This window comes from Micropterus dolomieu, linkage group LG05, assembly GCF_021292245.1.
Source record: "Micropterus dolomieu isolate WLL.071019.BEF.003 ecotype Adirondacks linkage group LG05, ASM2129224v1, whole genome shotgun sequence".
Taxonomy (NCBI): domain Eukaryota; kingdom Metazoa; phylum Chordata; class Actinopteri; order Centrarchiformes; family Centrarchidae; genus Micropterus; species Micropterus dolomieu.
Window position 1 is genome coordinate 6505526 of NC_060154.1, and position 26387 is coordinate 6531912.

Sequence of the window (26387 nt, forward strand, 5' to 3'; positions counted from 1 at the left end):
CACAGAGTTGGCTATGAGCGAGTGAACTTTTTTCATGGGCAAGGCCCTGCTATTGAGAGATAAAATGGATGGTAAACCTTCCTGAACTTATTTTTCTTGTTTTATGGTCTGTTGTGTTTGTGTGTGTTAAATTATATTTCAGGCACATTTTGGATCCTTTTATTTCATTGTGGTTGAAAGCAAATTGTAGCAGACAAAATATCTGATCAGTAAAATAAGATGAATGATGCAAATGAGGTGAGTGGAGTGGCCAAAAACTGTACTCATGTAGAAGTATAAATAAATATTATATATAATATACTTGAGTTATACAAACATATTTACTTGAAAACAGTAGTCATTGGTTATGACTAATTATTACAGATGGTCTTCCTTAGGTAAAGGTAAAGAAGTGAACATACACCAGTATTTGTTTGTGATGTAATAACATTTCCTCATCTCCTCATTAGATAACCTGCCACATATTCAAGCATACTATTCGTAGTCTGTATCTCTCAAATGTGATCACAAAATATTACATTAATATAAAACTAGATTAAGTAAGCCAATAAGTAAATTAATTTTTTTGCTGGTTGTCTCCTATATTGTATTATAATTTGGAAAATATATCAGCAAATCATGTACATAATAGACCATGTCGGTTAGGTCAAAAAGTAAATACTAAGAATGTCAGCATGTTATAGTGTCCTTAAACTTGAGTTCACTATAGATGGCCCAAGTCCCAGTTCCCATCACAGACAGCCACAGATCAGGTGTGAGCCCCCCACATCCACATCTCTGCAATGACATGAAGACCATAAGATTAGGGAAGTGGCCAAATCATTCTCTGATCTTTCTGAAAATGTCTCATATCAGATGACTCATTTAGGCTAATAAGTAGATAATGCTGAGAAGTCTCATCATTAATTACCTATTCACTAAAAAAAGACTACACCTTCATATAGATGTAGATTTGAGTTGGTTTATTGCTTGTAATGGAGCTGAGATGGGATTATATGATAAGAACAGGGTCCAGAGGGAGGACTGAGGGATGCAGGGATGGGGAAGAGGGTCGAGGGATGAGGGGTAAGGGTCGAGGTGTATTGAATGAGGGGTTGAGGGGAAGACAGATGAGGGATGAAGGGGTGAGGGTAGGAATCGGATCCGTAGCTGATGGATGCAGGAGTGAAGAGGAGACTGGTGTCTGCTGGCGAGAAGATGCGCGGGAAACGGTGGGAGTCGAGACTCTGAGTGGGGGAACCGTCTCTTTGTTGACAGATGCGCGAACCCCCCATTTCCTGTATGCAGACAAAGAGAGAGAAAAAGCAGAAGTGGTTTGGGTGGGGGATGAGAAAGCTGAGTCAAGGGGAGGTGAACGGAAAAGGTGTGCTAAGTACTTGGTGCGCGGAAATGGGATGAGTTCAAGGCGTGGTCTTTGTTCCCTAATCTAGTTTATAAAACATTTAAATACAGGTGTGTTCACTTCTTCAATTTGAACTGAGAAAGACCATCTGTGGTTGAAATATTGTATCAGTCATGTCCACATGATATTAGATTCTTTTTTTATATGCATAATTTGGTCTCTACTGTACTGTCTCTCTTCATCTGGCTACACCAATTAGCATGACTAGTCAAATGCACACTGTAAGCTTGAAAATTTACATTATGGCAGAAAGCAGGCGTAGTAGTAGTTTTAAAGCATGATGTAGTGTGTGTGTATATATTATTAAACTTATTAGCACTAAGTCAACATACACACTTAACTGCTCAATGTCAGCTCAGTGTCACCATGGTTCTCTGATGTACTGACCTCAGACCAGTGTTCACAATCGGAGCCAGCTTCCCTGTGCACTGTTAATTTGTCTGTAAATATTAGCTGCTGGCTTTATTTGAAAGCCCTGCTTTACTCCCTCTGTAGCTTGAGCCATTAAGTTGCTCACAATAGAGTCATGTTGATATGTTGCCACAGTAGGATAACAGAGCGCCAGATCGTGAATGCAAAAATAATAAATAATAAAAGTAGAGTGATGAATGCATTCAAATGTAACATAGTAAAATTAATGATTTTTCTCTATTGAAACTATTCTGACAAGTACAATTTCTTCAACAGAGTAACTCGTTACTACCCACATTTGTGCACACTATATTTCACCTTACTGATGTAATGTGCCTGCAAGACATACTGTTTCTAACAGTACATTTAAATAGGCAAACATAAGACTTTTCTGTGCTCTTATTAATCCTTAAATCAGTTTATCCACAAAAAAGAATGTATCTATACATTTAAAAAGCTAAAAGGTTGAGAGATAATTATGTGAAATATATAAGTTTTTCTCTTTGGAAATGATTAGTTAAACACTGGCTACAACTTTGTTATTATTTCAAACAGCCCTTACAAACAGCCCAAAGACAGCCCTTACCCATATACACTGCATGTTCATGCTCTGCTAATTTAGTGCACTGGCATCTTTTTTATTCCTATTTAAGCAGCCCATAATTAATGCAGTAATGATTTATTGGTGTTAAATACCTTCACATAGCAACCTGAATAATTGACATATTAATATGATGTTTTTTTGACGATGATGCCACCCTCACATCTGTGCCTCTTTTTGTGTTTTTCCAGAGATCTTCAGAGGATTGGTGTGTCTCTAGCCGGACACCAGAAGAAAATCCTGACCAGTGTTCAGTCAATGAGGCACAACATCGATGACCAGTCTCCTACTGAATCTGTGTAGCCACACAGGGGAGCGATACAGTATGAAATATTTGACGTGTGTACAGTCTGAATGAGCAGGCTGACATCTTTACGCTTTGGTTTTCCCCTCATACACTTCAGTTTGCTGGTCTTGGAGATCTAAACCACTTTACATGTTTTTAACAACCACTGTGGCCATTTATTTGTCTGCATGGCCTCAGCAGTCACCAGGTCCCTCCTTCAGTCATCGGACAGACTTATCTCATACAATTTAGCTTTCCAAATTGATTTAAACTATATACTTCTCTGAATGAATTCAATGCGGCGTTAGTGAAAGAGAAAATACAGGGCAGACATGATTTATGATTGAAAACAAAAAACTCTATGTGTCTGAGCTTTTCGGTCTCTAAGTGGTACAATCACAAACACAGATTTCCTCTCACCCAAAATCTGCCGGCAGGATAACTTTTACTTCCATGATTGAAAACTAAAGACCAGTTTTTACCAGCTTCACTGTTCAAGGACAACATGGACTGGTTATTATCCAAGGATACATCACACAAACTACTACTGCTACTGTGAAGAGGAAACTGAATGAACAGACATTTATATGAAAGGATAAAAACTGGACCAAAAGCCTGAAAAAAGTCTTTAAAGCAGTGTTTCTGGAGACCCATAGCAGGCTTTGTTTTCTCTAGTATGTTTTATTGAGACTACTTCAATCGCTTGGTGAAAAATGCTCAGATCTGAATGCAGACCAAGAGGCAAAAGTTAAATGGGACTTTGTGACTATATCTTCATATTGAAGAGCCTGTAAATATGATGAAATGGGATGTTTATTTCCTATTTGCTCATTTTCTTTCACTTTTGCCAACAGCATCGGACAATTAATTGTTACTGGAGTATTTGTGAGCTCTCTATGATTATCTTCCTCTGCCTGACTCGTCACTGGAACAAACTTTAAAGTGGTGTGGACTGCAGTCTAAAAAAAGAAAGTGAAAAAACACGGAAAAATAGGTTTTGTAGTTTTTTTTACTTTCCATGCAGCCATGAAAAGACTCTTCCACGCATGGGGGTAGCCTGCTTAAAATACTTGATTCAGAGGGAACTCATAATGGATGACGGGCTACAGTCAGCACAAATGCACTCTGAGTAAAGGCAATTATAGACCAGAAAATGGAAACAAAATCAGATAAAGAAATATTAAACCATACTAATTTAAGAAGTCCTTTTCCAAGCCAGAACGCAAAGCAACTGAAAGTATAGAAGATGAGGAAAAACTGCTTAAGAGACTGCGGGTATTGAGTCATTACCAGCTGCTGAGACGCACCTGTTGTGAACACACAGCAGCGGCCAGAGAATCTCAAAAGACAGAAAAGGTATTCTCATCCAATGTTCTTGTGATTTGGCTGCAAATCCTAAAGCTGACTGCCAGTCAGGCATTAATACAACGCATGAACAAACCAGAAATGCAAGCCTCATGTGCTGTCCACGCATGAAACAAATCTAATTTCTGTCAAAACTGTATGGCTGCAGTCCAGATGGTAATCATCACTTTTCAGCAGCAGGCAAGGCCTTTGTATAAATTCACTTTTTTGTTCATAGGCTGCCGGACACGTCGTTATTTTGACAGTCACATTTCCCAATTGACAGAACTGATTAATACTGTTGTGTCAGTTTGCAGATGAAAAGACATGAAGTGACCTATCCCTGTTCTCGTCTGTCTACAGCAACCTTTACAATGCTGGGCGTTATGCAACATTCACTTACAAGCAACAAAGGCTGCTTTCTCAGACATGTCAGAGAAAAGATCCAACAAGAAAATAGTAGTATAGTATATAGTAAAATCCAAGGGTCAAGAAGCAAATTGCCAGTGTATCGTATTCATCATGTTTTAGTACATAAATGGGATGGTTGACTCACTAGTCTCCACAAAATATTATATCAAGAAGGCCTGATCTCACTCTGGGGAACACTGGTTGAGAAGCACATCTCTTTTATCTCAGCACTGAACAGCTTACCAGATGTGCAACAACAGCAGGTTCGCTCTGCCTTCAGTCTAAACCTCTGGTCATGCGAGTGCACCCACTTTATCAGTAGCACAGATTGGATGTCATGATTTTATTTGTCATCGGCTCCTCACAATGACAGAAGTGAAAGTATTTAGAGGTTTGCCTTTAACACGTTTTACCGCTGCATGACTACAGAACGATTCTTGGACTCCCAAAGTCTTTTTTACGAACACTATGACATTAAGAGGCCAGTGACTATTTTAAACCTCCAAACATGTCCGTTTTCACTTTTTGATGAAACACTGCTCCGCTGGCGCGACCAGAATTGCATTTGTTGCTTGGCAACGATAGCTTATTGAACATTTTATCAGGAAGTATTGAGATCAACTGGGAGCGTGTCAGTGGTGCAGAGGCATAATTCGTTGTAAATAGATGCCTCTGGAAAAACCGTTTCAGCGCTCGCTCGAGTGGTTAACCAACAGTGAGACGAGTGTGCCTAAAAGCTCATATTGAATGCCACCTACAAAAAATGGCATGGCAGAAATAAAAGCTATCAACACAGGCAGTCATCTTAATACATTATGTAACTTTAACAAGGTTAGATGTGAGCTTTCAGAGGCATTTCACATTCCTGTGTCAGCGTGTGTGTGTGTGTGTGAAAAGACAATGACGGCATAAATGATTTACAGCATGTCTTGAATTTATACTATGGTTTGAGCACAAATATACACCACAGAGAGGATATCTCAGGAACACAACAGATGTGAGTTTTGTCTACATTGCTGCATAAAATGGTATAATTTTCTGGTAAGTCATCAAAAGATTAAACCAAGATGAAGTTTTTTAAGAGTTCATGGAGTTCAACTGTTGTTGGTGTTTGAAGTTTTCTGTGCTTATTAAAAGTTAAATCCATCCTAAATCCAGCTACTAAAACCTTTGAGAGTGCTCTATTTGTGAATGTGAACAAGACTATTATACAAGAAAACAGAGTTAATACACTCTCTGATTATATCAGTGCTGAATTTCTGGGCCCATCTTCTAATTCAAGGCTAAATTACATTTTTAATCCTTTTTAGAGGGGAGTTTTGACATCAAGCTTTTTAAATGTTTCCCATTTGAAAAATACAAATCACCAAGCTTCCAATTTACTATTTTAGGCACATAAACAGAGTTTTATCATCCAAACCAGACCAACAAAGTATTGAAATTTGATTGTAAAATCAGTGGAAACAACTGTTACTGTAGACGTTTTAAAGATAAAATGCTTCTCTAAGACACTAACTGTGTCACAACTCCATACTACATACTAAATCTCAGCAGGTTTTGGGTAAAAACTCAATAGTGTGTTCACTCTGCAAATTATAAATTATTTTTGAGTTTGCTGTTGATGGACACTTTTTAAAGTTGACATGCATCGATGCATATATTGTATAATTTCCTGATGAACTGTTAAAGTTGCCCTGTGGAGTTTCCTTTTAAACAGTGTTTCTGTTTACATTCAGTGTTAATCATCAAAACACACTGTGTGTATCCTTGAGGTCTAACAAACATGTTGAATGTATTTCCTTCCTTATAAATCATTTTGCCATAGTTTTTACATTTTAAACCTGCATTGTTTACATCCATGTTTACCTGCTATCAGTCTTCTTCTTTCCTGACCTTTAATGTTGCTTTGCAGTAGAGTGGAATAATGTGAAACCATTATAATGTGAATCACGTCACCCGCATGTCTGTGCATGTGCACTTGACCCACATCTAAAAACATAAATCCATAGTGCTACTAGTGGTCAAAAACTCTATAGGGTAACTTCCTACCTTGTTGATTTATTTGTATACTGCTATAAAAAGTATACTATGCATTTATATCTTTTAAGGGTCTGGCTAGAATCGGACTTCAATCCGTCTTGAATGCTTCTTGGATTTACACATACACTACGCTTTCTTGAGATCGGATAGCTATCTGATCTGCCCAAGACTCATTAAATGATTAAGTGTAAATGGGGTCATTGTCTATGGGAAATATAAATGGGGCTTTAACTTGCAGAAACAGAGGCACCTGAAATAGCTCCTCCCACTTCAGAACTTTATATAGTATGGATTTGGGATGCAGCTTCTTATGTTTTAAAGTGGAAAGATCCACCCTCAAAGGTTTCTAAATTTGTTATACTTGTTGTTTATTAGGATTTTGATATGAAACTTGCTGCTCTTAAAAAGTGCGGGAGCATCTGACCAGTTTGCGAACGTTAATGTTGTGACCACTCTCTCTCCTTTGTAAAAACTCAACATTTCGCAGCTGAAATGCACTCTAGTGTGCTGGGATTACTGCCAGTGGAGACAACTATGATACATTCTCTCCGTTCATTGTTGAATGGTGGTACAAATGGAAGCTGCAGACAAAAACCCTCGCCAGCCCTCTGAGGGACTGACACCAAAACCTGACATTTACTGCAGATGTTACAGATAGAAAACTCCATTTAGTCTCCACTGTAACTGTGCTTGAAATGTATCAACATGATGTCACATTAGGTTTGGCCAATTAACCACTGAAACAGGAAAAATATACCACAACATATACAACAACACAGGCCCAGAAATGCAAGTTGTGTCACCAGAAGCTCCTCCAAGTGCCTAAGGGTGGATTTATCTTTTAATTGCAGTTATTTCCGGGAAGCTGGACTGTCTGGGCTGCTTTTCTCCTCTCCTGTTACTCTGGTGTAAAAGATACTGTAGGTGATGTTGGAGATGAGAGGAGGCGAGTTATGAAGAGAAGGAAGAAAGTGAAAGGGAATAGGTAATAGAAGAGGCAGAGGAGAAGGGAAGGATAACAGAAGAAGAGAGAAAAGCAAGGGGCGGAGGCGTGAAAGGCAAAGCTCGACTCTCGTATTGGAATAAAAATGAGCCTGGGTGTGGAGAGATTACACTTTCTCTTTTTGTTTCTCTCGCTCTCCCTGCTATACCCGGCTGTCCTCTTTCTTCTCCTAATGCCCACAACCTCTCTGTACTGCTTCCAGTCTGCAGTCTCCAGACTAATGGTTTAAAGGCAAGCGTGTCGAGCACTTGTTTTATTCTTAGATGCACTATTCTCGCAAACATTTTTATCTTGCATCGCTTAATGATGCCCCGGCAAGTATCACTTTACGCAAAAGAAACCTGCAGTGTGTTGTTGTGTTTTTTTTTAGAGCATTTATCCCAAAACTGTGAAAGTAAAGGTCTACCGAAAAATAAGGGTTTGTTATCCAATTTTAGCCGGTAACTTTTGTTCCATGTGTCCAGTCGTTCACAGTGTTCCATTAACGTGAGCTAAAGCAGTCTGGCTATATACATTCTGGATATGCAGAAAAGATTTTCTCCTTTTAAATGATTACATTTTTATTTATTTTCTTTCCTACTGCTTGCCATACGTTTTAGTATAAATGTAATGTATATTGGTTTCTCTTGAAAAAAGAAAAAACAGCTCAGTAATCAGCTGTAGTCTGCCTTTCTCTTGTTTACCTACAATACTGTTATAGGTGTTACTGCTCATATAGTCAGAGCATCCCACTGTAATGTATTATAAATTAATAGTGTAATATAAAATGAGTGTGCGCACGCCTGTGCATCTTTGTGTGTGCGTGCGTGTGTGCGTGTGTAATATAATGTGTGTGTGCTGTTCAGTGTACAGTAAAATGTTTGTACATCGTGCGTGTGTGAGTTTGTAGCTGTTAACTTTCTGAGTCTTACATTTACAATGCACTGTTTGTCAATAAAGAAGACAAATCAATCAAACTGATCAGCTTCGGCACTCAATTAACACACAGTCAAGCTGAAGATGAAGGCCAGAGAAGAGGAAATTGAAGGGTACATACAGTATATTCTATATATTATGTAGTTAACAAAATCTGCATATCAAAATGTCTAAATCTCACACATTATGTCTCATTTAAGTGTAAAATCCACAATTTTTACACAAAAAACACCATTTAGCACTTCATACTGAAAAAGGGCACTGCTTGATGTTAAGCTAAGCTAACTGGCTGCTAGCGGTAACTTCACACTTACCATACAGACATGAGAGTGGTACCAATCATTTAACTCTCTGCAAGATAGATTGACAATACTGATAAACTATTCCTTGAACAGCCCATAAAACATACCTAACATTGTTTAATCATATTGATACAGAATTGTATACATTGCATTGCATGTTTACATGTTTACATTGCATTATAAACATGATCTTGAACCAGTGATATGTTTCAAAATGATGATTGTTCATGAGAACTCAGGTATTTAATTGACCCCAAACAAATGTAGAATAACAAACTACATTTCTTTGTCTGTGAATTACTTTTGGGCAAACTAAACGTACATGTATTTTTGTGTGTAATATTTCCTAATTTGGGGTAATAACAAAGCTTTATTGTCATTTCCATATTTTATCACCTTCATCACCACTTCAAAACTTTTCTACATATTGGTTTTTAATTAGGGCAGAAGAAGATTAAGAAAAAGGAAGTGGTTGATTTTCCAATTATAATTGAAGCCGGTGAGACTCAAAATAATAATCAGTTATTAAGGTTGACAGACAGACACATGGAAGTTTTCAAAATGAAGTCATTTTAAGTCTACTAGGACATGGTATGTAACACGGTAGGAAACATTGCTAATAATAATAATAATAATTATAATAATTACAATTGTAATAATGGGAACCCTCAATATGCTTTGCTTGATGTTCACTACTGGAGGCAACATTAACCCTAAATCTTCCCTGGTACACTGTGCAATAAATTCCTTAGTAGATTATGATGACTGCATTCTGAAAAGTAATAAAAAGGGTAATAAAACTTCATAATGAGTTCCACTTCTATGCCAGCAGGCTAAATTTAATTCATGGGAGTGAGAGTCAATTTTTTAAACGCGTGAGTGACTCATGTTTGCGACTGTAACTCTTTGTTGATAAATGACAAAGTTTACAACCTGCAATGATGACTTTGAATGACACAGTGAAGTTCTCCTCAGAGCGTTAGAGGCATTTAACACAGCCAAGCTGCCAAAAAATTTACAAAGGCTAAAAAAACCACAAGGCGGGCTAAATTGAATCACATTTAAAGCTAGATTTGCTAATAAAAAAATCCATTACCTGACAGCCTGTGGAGTCTGCTGCAGTGTATAATTCAGAGCAGTGAGAGCCCCATCAATTCATATGAAACAGATTAGCAGCACAGGAACTATTGCAAATTGCTAATGAGTACTATGAATATACGTTACAGGAGTGTAATTGACATAAACCCATTAACTGTAGCTGAATGACAGAGAATTAAATTTGATTACAGTAAAGTGTGGCCTGCAATTGAAATGTAAAAAATACATTCTACATATATTTCACTATAATACTAAATTCAAAATGCAGCTAATCAGCAATATGAACCTGCACTTAAAAGGACCCATATGCACATTTAAAAAACAACTCATATGAGCTTTTACTGATCTGCCACCTCTATGATTTGAGGGTAATTAATTAATTAATTGATCCTAGAAACATGTATCATCTGTGTTGCTGAAGCCTGATACATGTACAGTGGGGAGAACAAGTATTTGATACACTGATGATTTTGCAAGTTTTCCTACTTACAAAGCATGTAGCGGTCTGTAATTTTTATCATAGGTACACTTCAACTGTGAGAGACGGAATCTAAAACAAAAATCCAGAAAATCACATTGTATGATTTTTAAATAATTAATTTGCATTTTATTGCATGACATAAGTATCACCTACCAACCAGTAAGAATTCCGGCTCTCACAGACCTGTTAGTTCTTCTTTAAGAAGCCCTCCTGTTCTCCACTCATTTCCTGTATTAACGGCACCTGTTTGAACTCATTACCTGTATAAAAGACACCTGTCCACACTCAAACAAACAGACTCCAACCTCTCCACAATAGCCAAGACCAGAGAGCTGTGTAAGGACATCAGGGATAAAATTGTAGACCTGCACAAGGCTGGGATGGGCTACAGGACAATAGGCAATCAGCTTGGTGAGAAGGCAACAACTGTTGGCGCAATTATTGGAAATTGTAGAAGTTCAAGATGACGGTCAATCTCCCTCGGTCTGGGGCTCCATGCAAGATCTCACCTCGTGTGGCATCAGTGATCATGAGGAAGGTCATGAGGGATCAGCCCAGAACTACACGGTAGGACCTGGTCAATGACCTGAAGAGAGCTGGGACCACAGTCTCAAAGAAAACCATTAGTAACACACTACGCCGTCATGGATTAAAATCCTGCAGCGCATGCAAGATCCCTCTGCTCAAGCCAGCGCATGTCCAGGCCCGTCTGAAGTTTGCCAATGACCATCTGGATGATCCAAAGGAGGAATGGGAGAAGGTCATGCAGTCTGATGAGACAAAAATAGAGCTTTATGGTCTAAACTCCACTCGCCATGTTTGGAGGAAGGAGGATGAGTACAACCCCAAGAACACCATCCCAACCGTGAAGCATAGAGGTGGAAACATCATTCTTTTGGGATGCTTTTCTGCAAAGGGGACAGGACAACTGCACCGTATTGAGGGGAGGATGGATGGGGCCATGTATCGCGAGATGGCCAATAACCTCCTTCCCTCAGTAAGAGCATTGAAGATGGGTCGTGGCTGGGTCTTCCAGCATGACAATGACCCGAAACACACAGCCAGGGCAACTAAGGAGTGGCTCCGTAAGAAGCATCTCAAGGTCCTGGAGTGGCCTAGCCAGTCTCCAGACCTGAACCCAATAGAAAATCTTTGGAGGGAGCTGAAAGTCCATATTTCCCAGCGACAGCCCTGAAACCTGAAGGATCTGGAGAAGGTCTATGCAGTCATTGTAACATTATCATATTACTGTAAAGTTGCAGTGGGAGTTTTAAGCATTTGAAGCAAGCACACGTACAGGCACATATCTAGATGCAATCTAAAAACCACACAACCAGTGGCTGCTGAAAACTACATAATGCCCCTTTAAATGTATTATCTAATATTTCTACCTTGTGTCACTTATTCTGCCATGTTAGAGATTGTTTATCCAAGTCCCTGTGATCAGAAAGTAGAGCTACTACATAACTCTCAGCATCTTCTCCATTCTTCTCTATGCTTTCCCCTCACCTGTCAGTGCTAGAATGCCAGTGGTTGCACATCATGTAGTTCAATGTAGTTGAACTTTGTCCACAAAACCTGAGTGAAAATCACAACGGTGTAAACCATTATGGCTCGCAGAGCTGCCCAGGAGAACATGCTTTCCACCGAAAATAATGGCCTTGCTCTGCAAAATACCATGTTAAGCATGAAAGCAAGTGGAAGTGACTTGCCAGGAAAATGAAAACTTAGGTCACCATTTGAACAAATGACCATTCAGAGTCTTGAAGGGAGGGCTGCAAATCGCTGAGAATACATTTAGACCACGTAAATGAGGAGGTAAATGGAGCTCATATCTTATGGATATCATATGTGTCATTCCAACCCTCTGCTTTAAAGGTCAATGGCTTTCAGTAGTAGCAGACCAAAGTCTGGCCAGGCGTGTTAGTGGGCAGCACAACACCGGGCGTGGTGAATGGTCGCATGACTTCATCACTGCTGGAAAAAAATTAGTGACAGAAGGAGGTTAAGAGAGATGAGATGGAGGAAGGAAGAGAAGAGATTATATATGAAATTGTTTGTGTGTTTGTATTGTGTGTGTGTGTGTCACATACAGTGAGTCATCTTCGCACAACCAAACCAGCACAACTCTGTCTTTCCACTCCTCCTCTCATCAGCTCCCCGGATAAATAATTGACTCTCTTTTCCAACACTGGTCCACTGGTGTGAGGCATTTTGCTCTCCGGACTTCATTCCTGGAGATGAAACGACGTGATTCCCTCTTTTTTCTCTCTGGCTGTATTTCTTTCTTTTTCATCCGCCTATATCTTTCTCTCACAGAACTCTCTGCTGGAAAACGATGAATAGTGATGTATAGTGAGTGTTTTTTTTAAACGAATGAACGGGTTATCTATTATTGAGCAGCAGTCAGCAGCAGCTATCTCTATCTACTAGGCTGCTAAAATAAATATGACACAGGGCTGGAGAGATTTGCACAGATCTCAACTGAGACCTCTTGTGCTCTGAGCAGTCTGAGTTACACATTTATCAGCAAAAGCAAAACCCAGGCAAGCTGGTTGCTCAAAGCAACTAGTAAATAAAATGTTCTTTTTTTGTGGTAATATCACAATTGAAGAAAATAAAGACACTTTTTGCCCGTCTTGTCTTTGGGTAAGACTATCTTACTGAATGACAAAGAAAGCTGGTCTGTTATCACCACTCTGATTGATTCTGTTTAAGGTGGTTTTGCTGACACTTCTTTGGATAGAAATGTTGTTACAGTATTTCACTTTAACTGGACTGGACACAGTTTTATCCCCCATCCACCGTTTCTGCTTTATGTAACTTTTCCTGATCCTGTTCCTCGCTTTTCCAGCAGGCTTCCTCAACAAGTTTCCTGCCTTCATTCGCCTGATTAGTCTCCAGCATGCACACCTGCCCCTTATTAGTCAATTACTGCAGTATATAGTCTGTGCTCTCCAGTGAACACTTTATCTGAGTTGGCTTTGCTGTGTAGCCTTCTTCTCTGTCTTGCCTGCATTGGTTGTTTTTGACCCTTTTCATGTTGCCTTTCCCTTTTTTAATTTGTTTACTCGTTCTGTAAAATGTCTGTTGACAACTGTAAAAGCCTGGTTTACCCATAGACTGTATATTAAAAGGGTTTACCTCAATTTAGACTGTTGTCTCCCCACAGCACCTACTCGTGTTTGTCTGAGTCTACTTCTGAGCGCTATTGCTTGAGTGTTACTGGATAAAATGAAAGATGATTTTGTGGGACTGGATTTTCATGAATTCACTAGTGACCGGCTCATGAAATGACCTCATTCATAATAGGAACACCAAGGCCCAAGAGCCAAGTCTGAGGGTGCTACCTGCAGGTGAAAACCAAGGCAGGATCACTACCTTGTGAAGATGCCATCTGCAAGGTACAGAGACAGGATCAGGAACAGATTTAAGCATTGTAGGACTTGGCAATGGAAAGCCTGGAACCTCTCACCTCTCTGGGCATCAGAAGCTGGAGCTGGTGTGTGAGGTTGACCAGTAGTAACTACACGGATATACAGGAATTAGATTAGCTCACTGCAGTGTTGCTAAGAGGTAGGGGTGTGACAAGACACTTAAACGACGAGACGAGACAAGATCCAAGATTGAGTTCACAGGATCAAGAAGAGATGAGTTTTAACGCTATTTTTAAGAAATCTTTAGTGCGGAATTATATGAAAATTTTGAGTATTAAACAATTTATTTCCTGCACCAGTTTATGGTGATTTTTTTTTATTTATATAAAGAGAGACACAAAATTGAGGTGGCAGGTGATGATTCAAAATCTATAACCTAACAATAACGGACTATAAGTCAGTGCAGTCATTCTGTGCTGCTATCAGATCTTTTTCTCCTGTAGATCAACATCTTAAATATAATCATTGCTGATACATAATTCAGTCTTCCCTCCTCTTTGTGTCTTTGGGGAACCAACCTCTTTAAATGTGACTGTGGCACCTTTTCACCATTATGATAAATTATTTAATTTTAATTGAGTTAGAAACTACCGGACTTCAATAGCTCCTGTGTTTCAGCATTTTCTGCTCATGGTCAAAACTTTCTGCACGTTCAGAATCTCTCCCTCCTATCTTTGTTCTCTGACATGTCCATAGAAAAGTCATAATATACACAGACAAACATCATCATTTAATGAGAAGTCTACCTGCCCTTTACTCTGCTGTACATTATGCTTTTGATCCACTGGTACCTTTTTTTTTCCCCCATAGTAAAACGACACAAAGACGAGACAGCGACAATGTCCTTAAACTCTGCCTGTGACCATATTAACATGCAATATTGTTGATGAAAAATTACGACACTAAAATATCCATAAAACGAACACGTTAATAAAATCTCTTTTTGTCAGTATGAGGAGACAAAATATTACAGGCCATATTTTTTTCTCCCTCTAAATTATCACTTGAACAGTTCATTCAGAGGTGGGTTTTTTTCTTCCTGTGGTTTGAGTGCTGGCTGATCGGGGCGACGCCTGGTGCGTGAGGAAAACGTTACCGTGGAGGATGCGAACTCTGGTGATGGAAAACAACATGCTAGAGAGAAAGAAGTGTTTGGTCCCATTTCAAATACAGTGAGGCGGACAAAAAAAAACAGAATGCCTAATTATATCGGACGCAAGCATGGTTATAAGATTTTTGGAAAAACCACCACGTACTTGAAGCGGCATATCCAGGCTAACCACCTGGGAATTGATCAGTTATTGCCCCCAATTGAAAAAAAAAATGAGAACAAAGCTAACATTCGAACCATATCTCTGTTTTGGTTAGAGCAGATCAATATTATACTGCGTGAGAAGTGTGGCTTGACAGCATGTGAAAAATGTGATTTTACTGAGTCTCACGAGACAGGTTTTTAACTGATGAGAATTGTTGTGACAATTTAATCTCGTGAGATCTCGTCACACCACTACTAAGAGGCAAAAAATACAGACTTCTTCGCACTTTAGAATTACAGTAAAGAGGAACTCCAAGTTCAAGAGTTCTAAGGGCTGTCCAAAACCTCAATTCAACAATTGGTAGACTTAATTTCTAGAATTCATAATTAGTGAGGTTTTATGTTGTATACATAAAGAATATATAGGGTCAATAATCTGCAAAATTAGAGGTTAAAAGGTTGGTTTTCATCTAACCACTAAAAGAAATTCAGACCACTTACTGTGTGAGAATACTTAGTTAATGTGAGTATTAGTATATTAGCGTTATTGCTCATGTACACAGACAGTTTTACAATGATCAGCCATTATCTATCTCTGTCAGATCCTGCACATATATTGCAACAGTTACCAATGTCAGTGCCGCTAGGAACCTTTCAGAAAAATACTTTGAGACAGGTTACAGGTTCAAGAACTTGCATTTGAATTAGGTTGAAGCCCTGCCTCATTGTGGTTCTGTCCTCTTACAGCCCACTGCACTTGCTGACTTGACACAATGACAGTGAGCATGTCACAGTACAAATTACCAAAGTCCAGAGGGTGGACATTGGGATTCAGCCCTAGATAGAGTAGGGTCGTTATTGTTAGTTATCTAGGCTGACAGTCAGAGTTGAGAACAAATGGACTCATCAAAGTTAGACTGATGCAATAGGGTAGCTGTTGCGTCTTTTTAAGGTTCAAAAATGTTTACCTTTAACTACAGAATAACTTAATAATTCCCGAACACTGTGCCAAGATGCATCATCCCTCAGCAGCGTCTTAAGTTATCACATTTGAGGTAAAGATTTTGACCTTTAATTATTGCACCCCATTAGACAAATTTTTTAAATTTGTAATTAATATAGAATTTGTTGGAGCTTGGGCCTTTCAAAGTTTGACATTTTGCTATTTAAATAGAGCCCCCACTAAAAAGATATATCAACACTCCAGCTTTCATGTACATCAAATGTGAAGACAAACTTCGCAAAGCCTAAGTTTAAAGCAACCCATTCAAACTGAAGAAGCCTCTTTCAGTATCTTCAACCAAGTCCAGTTGCCCTTGATTTTAAACCACCTTGGATAACTATGACCTGGATGACTGAGAATCTTTACAAACAGCCCATTCAAACGTATGTATACAAGTTGCAGTATGAACCTCTGTGGAGAAGGAGAGGGAGCAAGAAGTGTTAAATAGTCAAGGAAATTCCAGAAATGACAAGAATAACAGTGCAGTAAATTTCTGGTCAGAGTGGCTCTTTACCCCCGAAGGGAGTAAACACCTTATTATAGGTTTATGGCATTCCTGCCTTTTTGAACTGCCGCAGTGACGTGACTTAAATCACTTCTGAACTCATCATGTCACAGCTATGTTGAGAGCTTCAGTCCAGTGATTCACATTACATCTACTGAGGTTAATATATCTATCTACATGGTAAATCTATATGGTAGAAGTAGAGTTTGGTAAAATGTGCTGTTAATGAATATCTTTAAATGTTATCTTTTTCATGCTCAGTGTTTTCTCCAGAAGCACAGTGTATCCTCTTCAGTGTTAACAGATCCTGATAAATTTAACACATTTTTCAGGAGATCGCTCTGAGCAGCTAAGCTTACTTTTTTTTTGGGTAAGAGAATCTTGGTTCAATGCCATGCAAATTACCCAAGAGCTTTATTTGAGTTATAGCTTCTTTATGTTGAGAGATTTATCTAAAATTAAGATTTTATTTTATATTTACACCCTGGCTGTCCTGTAAGTTAAGACGATAGTAGTAAGGATCACATATTTAATTAAAAATCACATTTTAATATTTAAAAAACACTTTCAGGTAGATGTAGTAAGAAATGTAGTTAAATCTAAAGTTTCAATCAGTGTCAAAGGTCAAAATATCACCATGTTATCTCTGCTCTGTCTGCGTTTTCACACTTCTATCTTCCTCTTCCCTCTCCATCTCTTTCTTCCTTCCACCTGATCCCCCCCCTTTACCTTCCTCACCCCCATCTGTTTCCTGAGTCCCATTGTTGTTTTCTGCCCTGAAGCCTCTGAAGTTTAAATTTAGCCAGCAATTCTTCTGGAGGGATCAGTTCTTGTGTTGCTTTCTGATGACGCCCTCAGTGTTTGTAGGAAGTAGTTCAGTCTAATCTTATTTTTTACGGTGTGAGTCTTCTGCTGGAAAATGTTTAAAGAATGAAGACAATGAAACCAAACACTGCTTTAAAACCACCGCTGTACACTGATACAGTCAAAGTACAGGAAACCACATGACCCACTGAATGTTTAAACGGCAGAAAGCTGAGACCTGATCAGCAATAATTAAATGTTAAATATTCACGTAAAGGTATAATATTTCATTCCTTGGCACATGCTCCAAACAAATAGGAGGCAGTATTTCACCTCCTCCTCCCACTCAGCCAGGCGACTCTACTCCTCTGATCTTATCTAATCACATGTAACGTTAGAGCTTATCTTTATAATAACCTCATAAATTAAGCTTTTTATGTCTTCCTGGAGTAGCAGGCGTCGCTTCTTCTGCAACAGTGAAGTTAAAAGGACCATCGCCTTGTGTGATGGAGGGGCTTCTTTTCATGCCTATTTGTTTCTGCTCCTCTCTTTAATCATATAACTTTGTTTAACATTGGTTGTTTTTAAATGTGCTTTACAAATAAATTGACTTAACTCTGTCTCTCTGTTTCGACACAACTGAAAAATGTGTTAAGTTAAAAACACCCAAGTGATACTATTTCTAATAATTATAGAGCAAGAGCAGATTTTGGGAATTGGGGAAACTGAAGCTTCATGAGAACAGCAGGGAGAGGGACAGAGAAATCAGGGAGGAAGGGAAGGATTGACAAGCACGGGACATATAAATATTATTTATTTATTCATTTATTTATATAGTTTATAGTAGTATAGTAGTCTTGCCAGATTCGCTCGCAGTTGTACCTACACTAGCTTGCTCTTCTTGAACAGCCCAATCAGTTAACATGACCGCCGAAAGGAAGTGGGCGGGGCTTAGGGGCGCATTCCGCTGCTGCCTCTGAGTGTCCCTGGACAACACCAATTTCACACCCAGTCTGTACATTAAGAGACAGAGAATTTCAAGTGGTGATATGAGATAACAGAGTAGAGGTAGTGGAGGAACAAGAGCGACTCTACAGTACCTCTAAACCTTACATTAACCCATTTTGTTATTGTTTTAATCTGTACCCAAACAGAAATGGGAAAAAAAACACAAGTTGTGGCTTTAGAGATGTTAGTAGGTAGCCCTAGATATTTTACACTTTGGAGAGAGCACGTGAAGCTGTTTCCCCCTGCTTCCAGTCTTTATGCTAAGCTAACCACCTCCTGGCTATACTTGCCAACCCTCCCAATTTTCATGGAGGAATCCCGTTTTTCATTGCCCTCTCCCGATTTCCTGTAATTCTCCCAATTTCTGACAAATGTTCACAACTGTGTCCTTTTCATTGCCTTCATTACTGTTTCTGGCACTGTGATGTGCGTATAAGTCCTTGTTATAAGCCATACAACTCTCTTTCTCTACTGTTTCCACCCAGACAACTAGCATGCACATGAACCAGTAGAGCGCTCACAAACTAAGTGAGATGCCTCCTGAATATTTGGGCTGAAGAGAATGTTTCTGAGTTAGTAGAGAATAAGAACACTGATTAATGTTTCATTTTAATGACACTTGAAAAACAGGGATTCTGGAGATACAAGGTTTTCAGACAGCAGCCGCAGTGGTGCAAGGTTGCCCCTAACATGAGATCACACCCGTCTGATTCATTCAGGTTCCCCCATTGTCACCACATAAAAGCGACAGCAAGAGGGAAGCAGCATATTGAGCCAAGATTACAGGGGTTTCACACACACACAAGCCCTGATGTTATCCTGCTTCTGTGTTCAAGACTGCACCTACATGTTGATTTGATAATTTGACCATAAGGCGAGAGAGAGACTACATTTTGTATTTCCTTAGCAACGGGTTACTGTAGAGAAATGTGGTCCACTCGTTTAATCTCTTTATAAATCATCTTTAAAAAGAGGGGATGGCTCATTGACAATATCTGTGTGTGCGCGCATGACAGGGAAAGAGAAGAACTATGTATGTATATGTACGAGTATGAGAATGAATCTTTACAGTAATTGTGGCATATGTCTGTCCCCACACCTTCTCCCCCTCATACAAACCCACACACACTCTTTGTTTCTTTCTCTTTTGTCAGTGCACACATTTTTCTCTCTCGCTGGGCTTGTCTTCCTCTCTCTGCACAACACCACGTTTCAGAATAGCAATCAGCCTGCCTCATTTTGCCCATGTCTCCTCATGTCCCAGAAAATACTTCTGCTCTCAAGTCAAAGCCTTCTCCCTGAAGACATCTGAGCTTCCTTCAGGTTAAATTAGATATTTAAGTGGTTAGATGCTTTGTTGCAACTCAGCTGACGAAAAGTCAAGATTAAAAGCAAAAAGAAAATCACTGACACACACAGCAAAGTTGAACTTCAACTATGGCAGATTGAAAACCAATTTGCATTCTTTGTTGTATTTCATATCCTCTCCTACTCTCCCTTATCTCCATCTTTTTCTGTTTGCCATTCTCTAGTAAACAAATGTCAAGTAATCTTGTTGTAGTACAAATCTGAATTCCAGTCTCTTCTTGCAGTGATTAAAAAAAGCCTACAATTTTGCTGACATGAGCATCATTGCAGCCTTTGTGCAACATCAGGAATGAGTCAGTGTCTGTCTCTGGTTTACTAAAAGCCCTAACATAAGAACATAAGACTAATACTACCAACATATGATTTAAGACATTATTAAAAATTGAAGAAATGCATACTTAAGCAGGGTATTCTGCATATTTTTTTCTCTGTTTCTCAGTTGCAGGACGGTTGCATCATGTTAGAGTTAGTGTAAGTGCTGAGCTCAGAGTGACTCACATACAGCGGGGCTCAGAGGGTTACTTTAAATTATAATCTGTTTTAAATTAGTGATTGATTACCTGTTTAACACTTCATCAGATGTGTTGGATGACTCCATTCAGCAGTGCGCCTGAGTCCTCAAACAAGTAGTGACAGATTGTCTTTCTCTGAATTTCTATCATGTATTCCTTTTTTCAACATCCTTTGGAGTTTGAACTATCTGTGGCTTCCCTTCTGTTCTGTATCTTCTTCCTCTTTAGAAAAAAGACTTTTTTTTTTTATGCCGGCACTTTGTCTTATGCAGAGGCCAGGGTGGTGCAGCCGCTGTAAAGTCCCTGGCCTTGTTAATATTTCACATGGTTAGAAGCCAGAGCAGGCGCCTGGTTTTCTCCCAAAAGGAAAGTCTTCTCCTCATTTAACCTCCAGCACCAAATCTCCATACTAACCAGCCCAGCCAAGGACGTGACAAGAGACACACTGATTGTAACAGTGTGGCTCCCCTGTTGTTCAGTTTTGTTTTTCAGCACTGTGCTGCACTTCATTGCCACGCAACATGACAGACACTTTAAAAATTAGCTGCAACGGAGAGATAGAAAAAGACTGTAGAGAATACATGGCTTTCACTGCAAAGACAGATGACTAAGTTATCACTAGGACCCTAACTAGAGGTCAGCCATCATCATTTTCCAAAAATCAGGTTTGAAGAGAAATTCCACACTTAATTGTTCCACCTTCCACAACAGGAGGAACAATTCATTTAGTCTCTTAACAGATGTTGATTTTCTATTTAACTGGCAATGACGCAAACTGTTTCAATTACATGCATTATAAATTGGATGTAGTTAACCACACATAAATAAGTGAATCCTGCCTCTTAGTGAAAATTATTCATTACCTCATACAAAATGCAGTCCTTCCCTAAATCACTAAACCTTTCTTACATGTTGTTTTTTTTAGGAAAGTCCTCATTTATGTATCATATATGCACATAGCTGTTTCTGTTCAACAAAAACATTTTACTAAAAAAAGTTAAAAGGTTTGCCAAGGAGGTAAGCTCTGTTTCTCGCTGCCGGCAGTCTTGTGCTGGTGGTATGAAATGTTGTACTGGTTGCAGGCTTTACTACACAGTAGCAGAAAATGGTTGTTGGCTTGATGTGCCGTGTCAGCTTGTACGACCCTAAGCCTGTCTGGTCCAATGTGGTATGAGACTGAGATCCATTACCAGGATGACAATATGGGTAGTGGACTTACAAATCAACTCCAAAACAGAACACACATCAGAAACTAGAAATGGTGGAAGGATGGACTTGGGGTTAGTTAAAAAACATACATTCTACAGAAACATCAATAAAAACCAACAAATCCTTGATAAGAGGGAGCCATTAGCAGAAAAACTAAATTAGGTTTTTGTTTAGAGTCTGTGGCTCTTGTGTAGCAGGTTGCCATCTGGCTGTCCATCAACTTGACCACATGGTTTAAAGTGAAATTATTTGATGGGTATGAAAACAAGTTCTCCATATATGTACTGTAGATTGAAAACCAACAGCTTTCTGACTGGTTAATGCAAAAACAAGAGGTGCCATCATGAAACAAAATGTATTTTTTTTTTTCGCAAAGGAGAGCTTTACACAAGAGATCTGTATGTTGTATCAGAAAAACAAACATGCAAAGTTGGACTTATTATTAGTATTAAAGCTACTGTAACACATGTAGCTTCCCACTGCATTAGTATAGCCAGGTAGCCAAAAGTCAAAAGCAGACTAAACCCTGTATGCCTGGTTGCCAGACTCTAGACGAATTACATGCCAGAATCCTCCCAGGTCCATTGGTCCTGTTTCTGGCGTTGACACCAGTCTACTAACTGGAGCTGTTTTCAGCCCAACTCCACACCCCAACATCTTAGCAAAATGTGGCAGCTGTATGCAGGTCGGATTTGATGCCAGAACACAAGATGAGTGCACCAACATTCAACTGCATTGGATTCCGGGTTGGCTACCTGGGATATTTACTGTAAATGAATGAGAACATGTTCAGGACTATTGGTAGCCTCGATCGAACACTACACTTCCTGTTGTGTACCACAGGGTCAAATTTGACTAGAGATGTGCTAGATTACTTTGTGACATAAAGCAGGAAGAGATTAATGTTCTTCCAACACAAACAGAGCTAATGCTTCAGAGTTTCTCACAAAGGCAGATGGTAGAAGGAGTGAAAGACAGATGGAAAATCACTTTCTAGCTGTTTATCCTCTCTTAATTGAGAGGAAGTGTTACTTCCTGTTAAAAAATATTTAAAGTTTATGGTTTTCGGAAAATATGGGCTTTACAAAAACATTAGCAGTGACTCATATTACTAATCATTTCCATCATGGAGTCGTTTGTTTATAATAATTATACAAGGGTATCACAAATAGTCTGGCAATGACTGATGTTTAAATAGCACCTAGATTCTCATCTAGAGGAATAGCTACATTTTCATGCAACAATTTCATATTTTTAACACTGAAGGCATTCAGTGAAGGCACATAAAGGCATCATAAGCTCTGCATACTGTCATCACGGTCTGCTCACCTCTCAAGAGAGTGGGAGGTAAAAGGATGAAACACAGCAATGCACTTAGAAAACTAGATCATATGTAATATAGACAGATATTCTTAATTCTGCTCTTCCAGCACAGTAATAAGGACTCCAGGGATTTTGTGGCCCCAGTGGTAGAATAAGAGTCAAGGGTCATATAAGACAGGCAGCTCATCATGATAATCATCTCACTTTGTTATTTATGGTTTCTGGGATGGATTTCTGTGACTCAGACTTATGACCTTAGGTGACAGTATTTTGTAAATGCTAGTATATTTTATTTGTATTTGCATTTAAAGAGTTTAGAGGGAGGTGCATTTGTCTGTGAAGGTTAAGATCCAAGCAGTGAAGCTGCTGGAGCCCTATTGTTTTTGTTCTCATTCTTCTTCCTTCTTTCTTGTTTTTCTCAGCTAAAGGTGTTTGGGCAGCAAATTCCACCCACTACTCAAAAAAATGGCACTCATAGACCTCATGGTGGCGCTATAACAACCAACTTAATGTTTTTGCAATTATCTCTAAATCTTTCATTATTTTAATCTCTGGATTCATCTGCATCTTTGGTCCAATGGTCTTCAGCTCTAAAAATGTCAAATTATATGACTTTTTTTCACTTTTCTATGAAACCTATTTTTGCACACTTGTCCCCAGACTGTTTAGCCAATCGACCTGAAACTTTGGCAGGATCACCTACAGACATCGCTGATCAAAAGTAATCAAAAGAATTTTGATATGTCAATCTGTTTTTTTTTCTCTTGCTAACCAAACTTGACACGTCTGTTCAGATGCTCTGTCTGACCTTCGCTTATACCTCGTAATTCATGGATTTGTACAAAATTCGGTTTAGGGTCACTACTAATCATTGCTCAAAGTGTGTGTGGCTTATTACAAGAAATGTACATTTCTGATTCCAAACTTCAAAATATCTAAGAAAATCACCCGTACGTCCTAGAGAGCGGAAATTTTTTCAGGACATCAATTGATATGTGACAACTGCTTGCCTCACTGCAACCTATGGTCGATTCAGTCACTCTGTATTTTTCAGAATGCGCTAAATCAATTAACATCTACATCTATATATATAAGTCTTTGTTCAAACGCTACCAAAATCGACACAGACATTCTGTGATTTTTTCAGAATTTTGTCACCAACATATTGAATGTTGAAAGCGTTTTAATTTTAAACTGACAAAAATATCCAGGTCAGGCACTTGACGTCACTATCTCAACTTGTGAGAAGGTGTACAGAAACAGCTTCTCACCAGCAGCTCAGTCAGTAAGTCACCTACTCTAGAGTTCCAGGGTTCAAATCCCCAGCTGAATAAATCAGACTTGCTGACAATGGAGGTGTTCAGATCATAGTTAGTCTAAGTTTTCTATTTTACTTGGATCCCGTGACACTTTCTTCCAATTTTTTTTTCTGCAAAGAAGTGTTTGTGCAGCTTAAACTTTAAAACTCACCGCTTGTGAGTTCCCACTCAATCTATGCACTACATTGAGATAACACCACATGTTTTACAAATATAAAATGGATTAAAGCTTCATAATGACTGACCTTGTTGAGAGATTGAGGTGTCCTGTAAACAGTTGTAAAGGGAAAATGCGTTTTGGGCCACGTGGGAATTTATTTGCAACAATACCGTAAGCGACCACTGGACAACGTTGGAAGCAAGGTTGAGCAGCGGCAACATATCAGGGGCGAGTTCAGCGCCGACAAAGTGTAGCAAAACGTTTTTTCCAACGGAAACGGTGGTGCCTTGAACACCCTGCTGTGTACGCAAGCGCACTGCATTTTCCTGCCTTTATGTTTTTAACACTTTATGGTTACAAAGTTGCCGCAGCTGATTAGGTAACACCTGAGACACGCCCACCAAACGGATGGAAACATACCTCGAAGCCCGTTGCAGAAGGTTGCGCAACGTTGCAAGGAAACATGTCGTTCAATCAGTAAACGTTGCAAACCGGTGCAAAACGTTTTGAGATTGAACTCGCCCAAGGTCTTATTATAGTAATGTTAGCTACTCAGTCCTGCTCTGGAAGTTTACACTCCAGCATCACCAGCCAATGTAAGGCGAGTTATTAGCACTACTGTATGTTTGCCAAACACATTGGTTAGATCTCATCCTAAAAGCCTTTTCTCTTGTGACTTTAAAGGTGAAACACGGTTTGACAACAAGCCACACTGCATATAAAAACAATGCGGTTTCTTTATTTAACATTATGTGTCTTACATATATCATCTGAGGATTTTTTGCCCGGGACATGTAGCTTTAGCCTCAGTTCTACTATTTTTAAGAACCCTTTTACAGTCTTGATTAAACAAGTCAGCTGGAAACATAAAAAGTTACCTAGAGACAGCATTTTCAACCAATTCATAGAGCTAACATTAGTTTAATTAGCTAGTTAGCTACAGCTGATAAAATCTGCATTTTTCATTTCAAAGTGATTGTTGCTGGCTAATTTTGTCGACTTCTGTCTGAATATAAGACTCATTGTTTTAAACATTATTATTAATATCGATGCCAAATCATGCCATCGTTTTCACTTTAGACTGCATTCATGCCGTGCGAGAATTTGTTGTAGCAATAGCAATTACTGTGAATGGTCAATTCTGCCAAACCCATATTCATTTACATTATACCTTTTAAATATATTATATCATAAATCAGTTCAGGAAACTTATTTTAATCTCTAAATGACTTCTTGATTATATTGAATCAACACACACCCACAAAGCGATGATAGCTTAATCAATTTGATTATGTTACTTAGATGAATACACTGTAGTTGTGAACGCAAATATTAAATGCTGCAGAAATAATCAGCTGTCACCAGAAATATGGCAAAAATATATGTGGATTTGTGGAGGATTTATGGCAGTCATTTAGGTTTACAGTTGCAGGAGCTGGGGAGGAAACGCAAGGCTGATGAAAAATAGTCTGTCAATCTGTCTGCCTTGGGTAGAATCTCAAACCCAAGAATCTAACGGTAAGAATGAAATATTATGTGAAGTGTGAAATATTTCCAGTGGTGAAATATTCTGCTTTGTCTGTCCTCATTATCCATCTCTTTCTGTCTGCCTCTCCTTTTTTGTCTCACTTTCTACCTTTCTTTCCACTGACTGCTCTCTTCGTCTTACTGCTCCCCCCAGCCTCTCTTTGTCTCTCTCTGTCTGTCTCTTTCTATCACTCTCAGTACTGCAGGGAGTTATCCAGCATCAAATTAGTTGCAGCTTTCACAAGGAGGTGAGGACAGGACAGATAGAGTAGAGAGTAAGAAGAGGGTGAAAGGGCATGACTCATCTGGATGTTTTATAATTTCCTGATTTATATTCTCTATAGATTAATGTAGATAAAGAGCAAAGTAAAATAACTTCTAAGCTGTGACGTAATTGAGAAAAGAGTTGTGAAAGTCACTATAACTCAACACACTGAACCCTTTGGGAAATACTGTAATAAGTGATGTGGAGCACTATATAAAAATCCTAACAACTCATTGACTCATGAGTGTATTTTTAATAGAACAAGCTCAACTCTCATAAACATTAAGAAGGATGTGAATGGGAGGGCACCTAATTAATTTAATCTGACTTTAACTGAAATGAAAGACGGTGAGTTTTATTTCATTTAATTTGTATGGCAGAGAGTGGGATTGATTCTT

At 38.9% G+C, this 26387-nt stretch overlaps 1 protein-coding gene and 1 long non-coding RNA gene across 13 annotated transcripts in view; one reads left to right on the forward strand and one right to left on the reverse strand.

Moving 5' to 3' along the window:
- The window catches only part of LOC123970727 (ephrin type-B receptor 1-like), a 102418-nt gene extending 99071 nt beyond the window's left edge, over positions 1–3347 (forward strand). For all 12 annotated transcript variants that reach the window (XM_046048951.1, XM_046048959.1, XM_046048957.1 and 9 more), the window contains one exon: positions 2606–3347. In XM_046048951.1, the coding sequence (XP_045904907.1) occupies positions 2606–2717 (112 nt within the window). In that variant the 3' untranslated portion in view covers positions 2718–3347. The remainder of the gene's footprint in view (positions 1–2605) is intronic.
- LOC123970731 lies at positions 179–24459 on the reverse strand. Its single transcript, XR_006825046.1, has 3 exons — positions 24283–24459; positions 911–1277; positions 179–777 (listed from the first exon to the last, which is right to left on the reverse strand). It is a non-coding gene; the product is annotated as an uncharacterized LOC123970731 (long non-coding RNA).
- Between the last annotated feature and the right edge of the window lie 1928 nt (positions 24460–26387).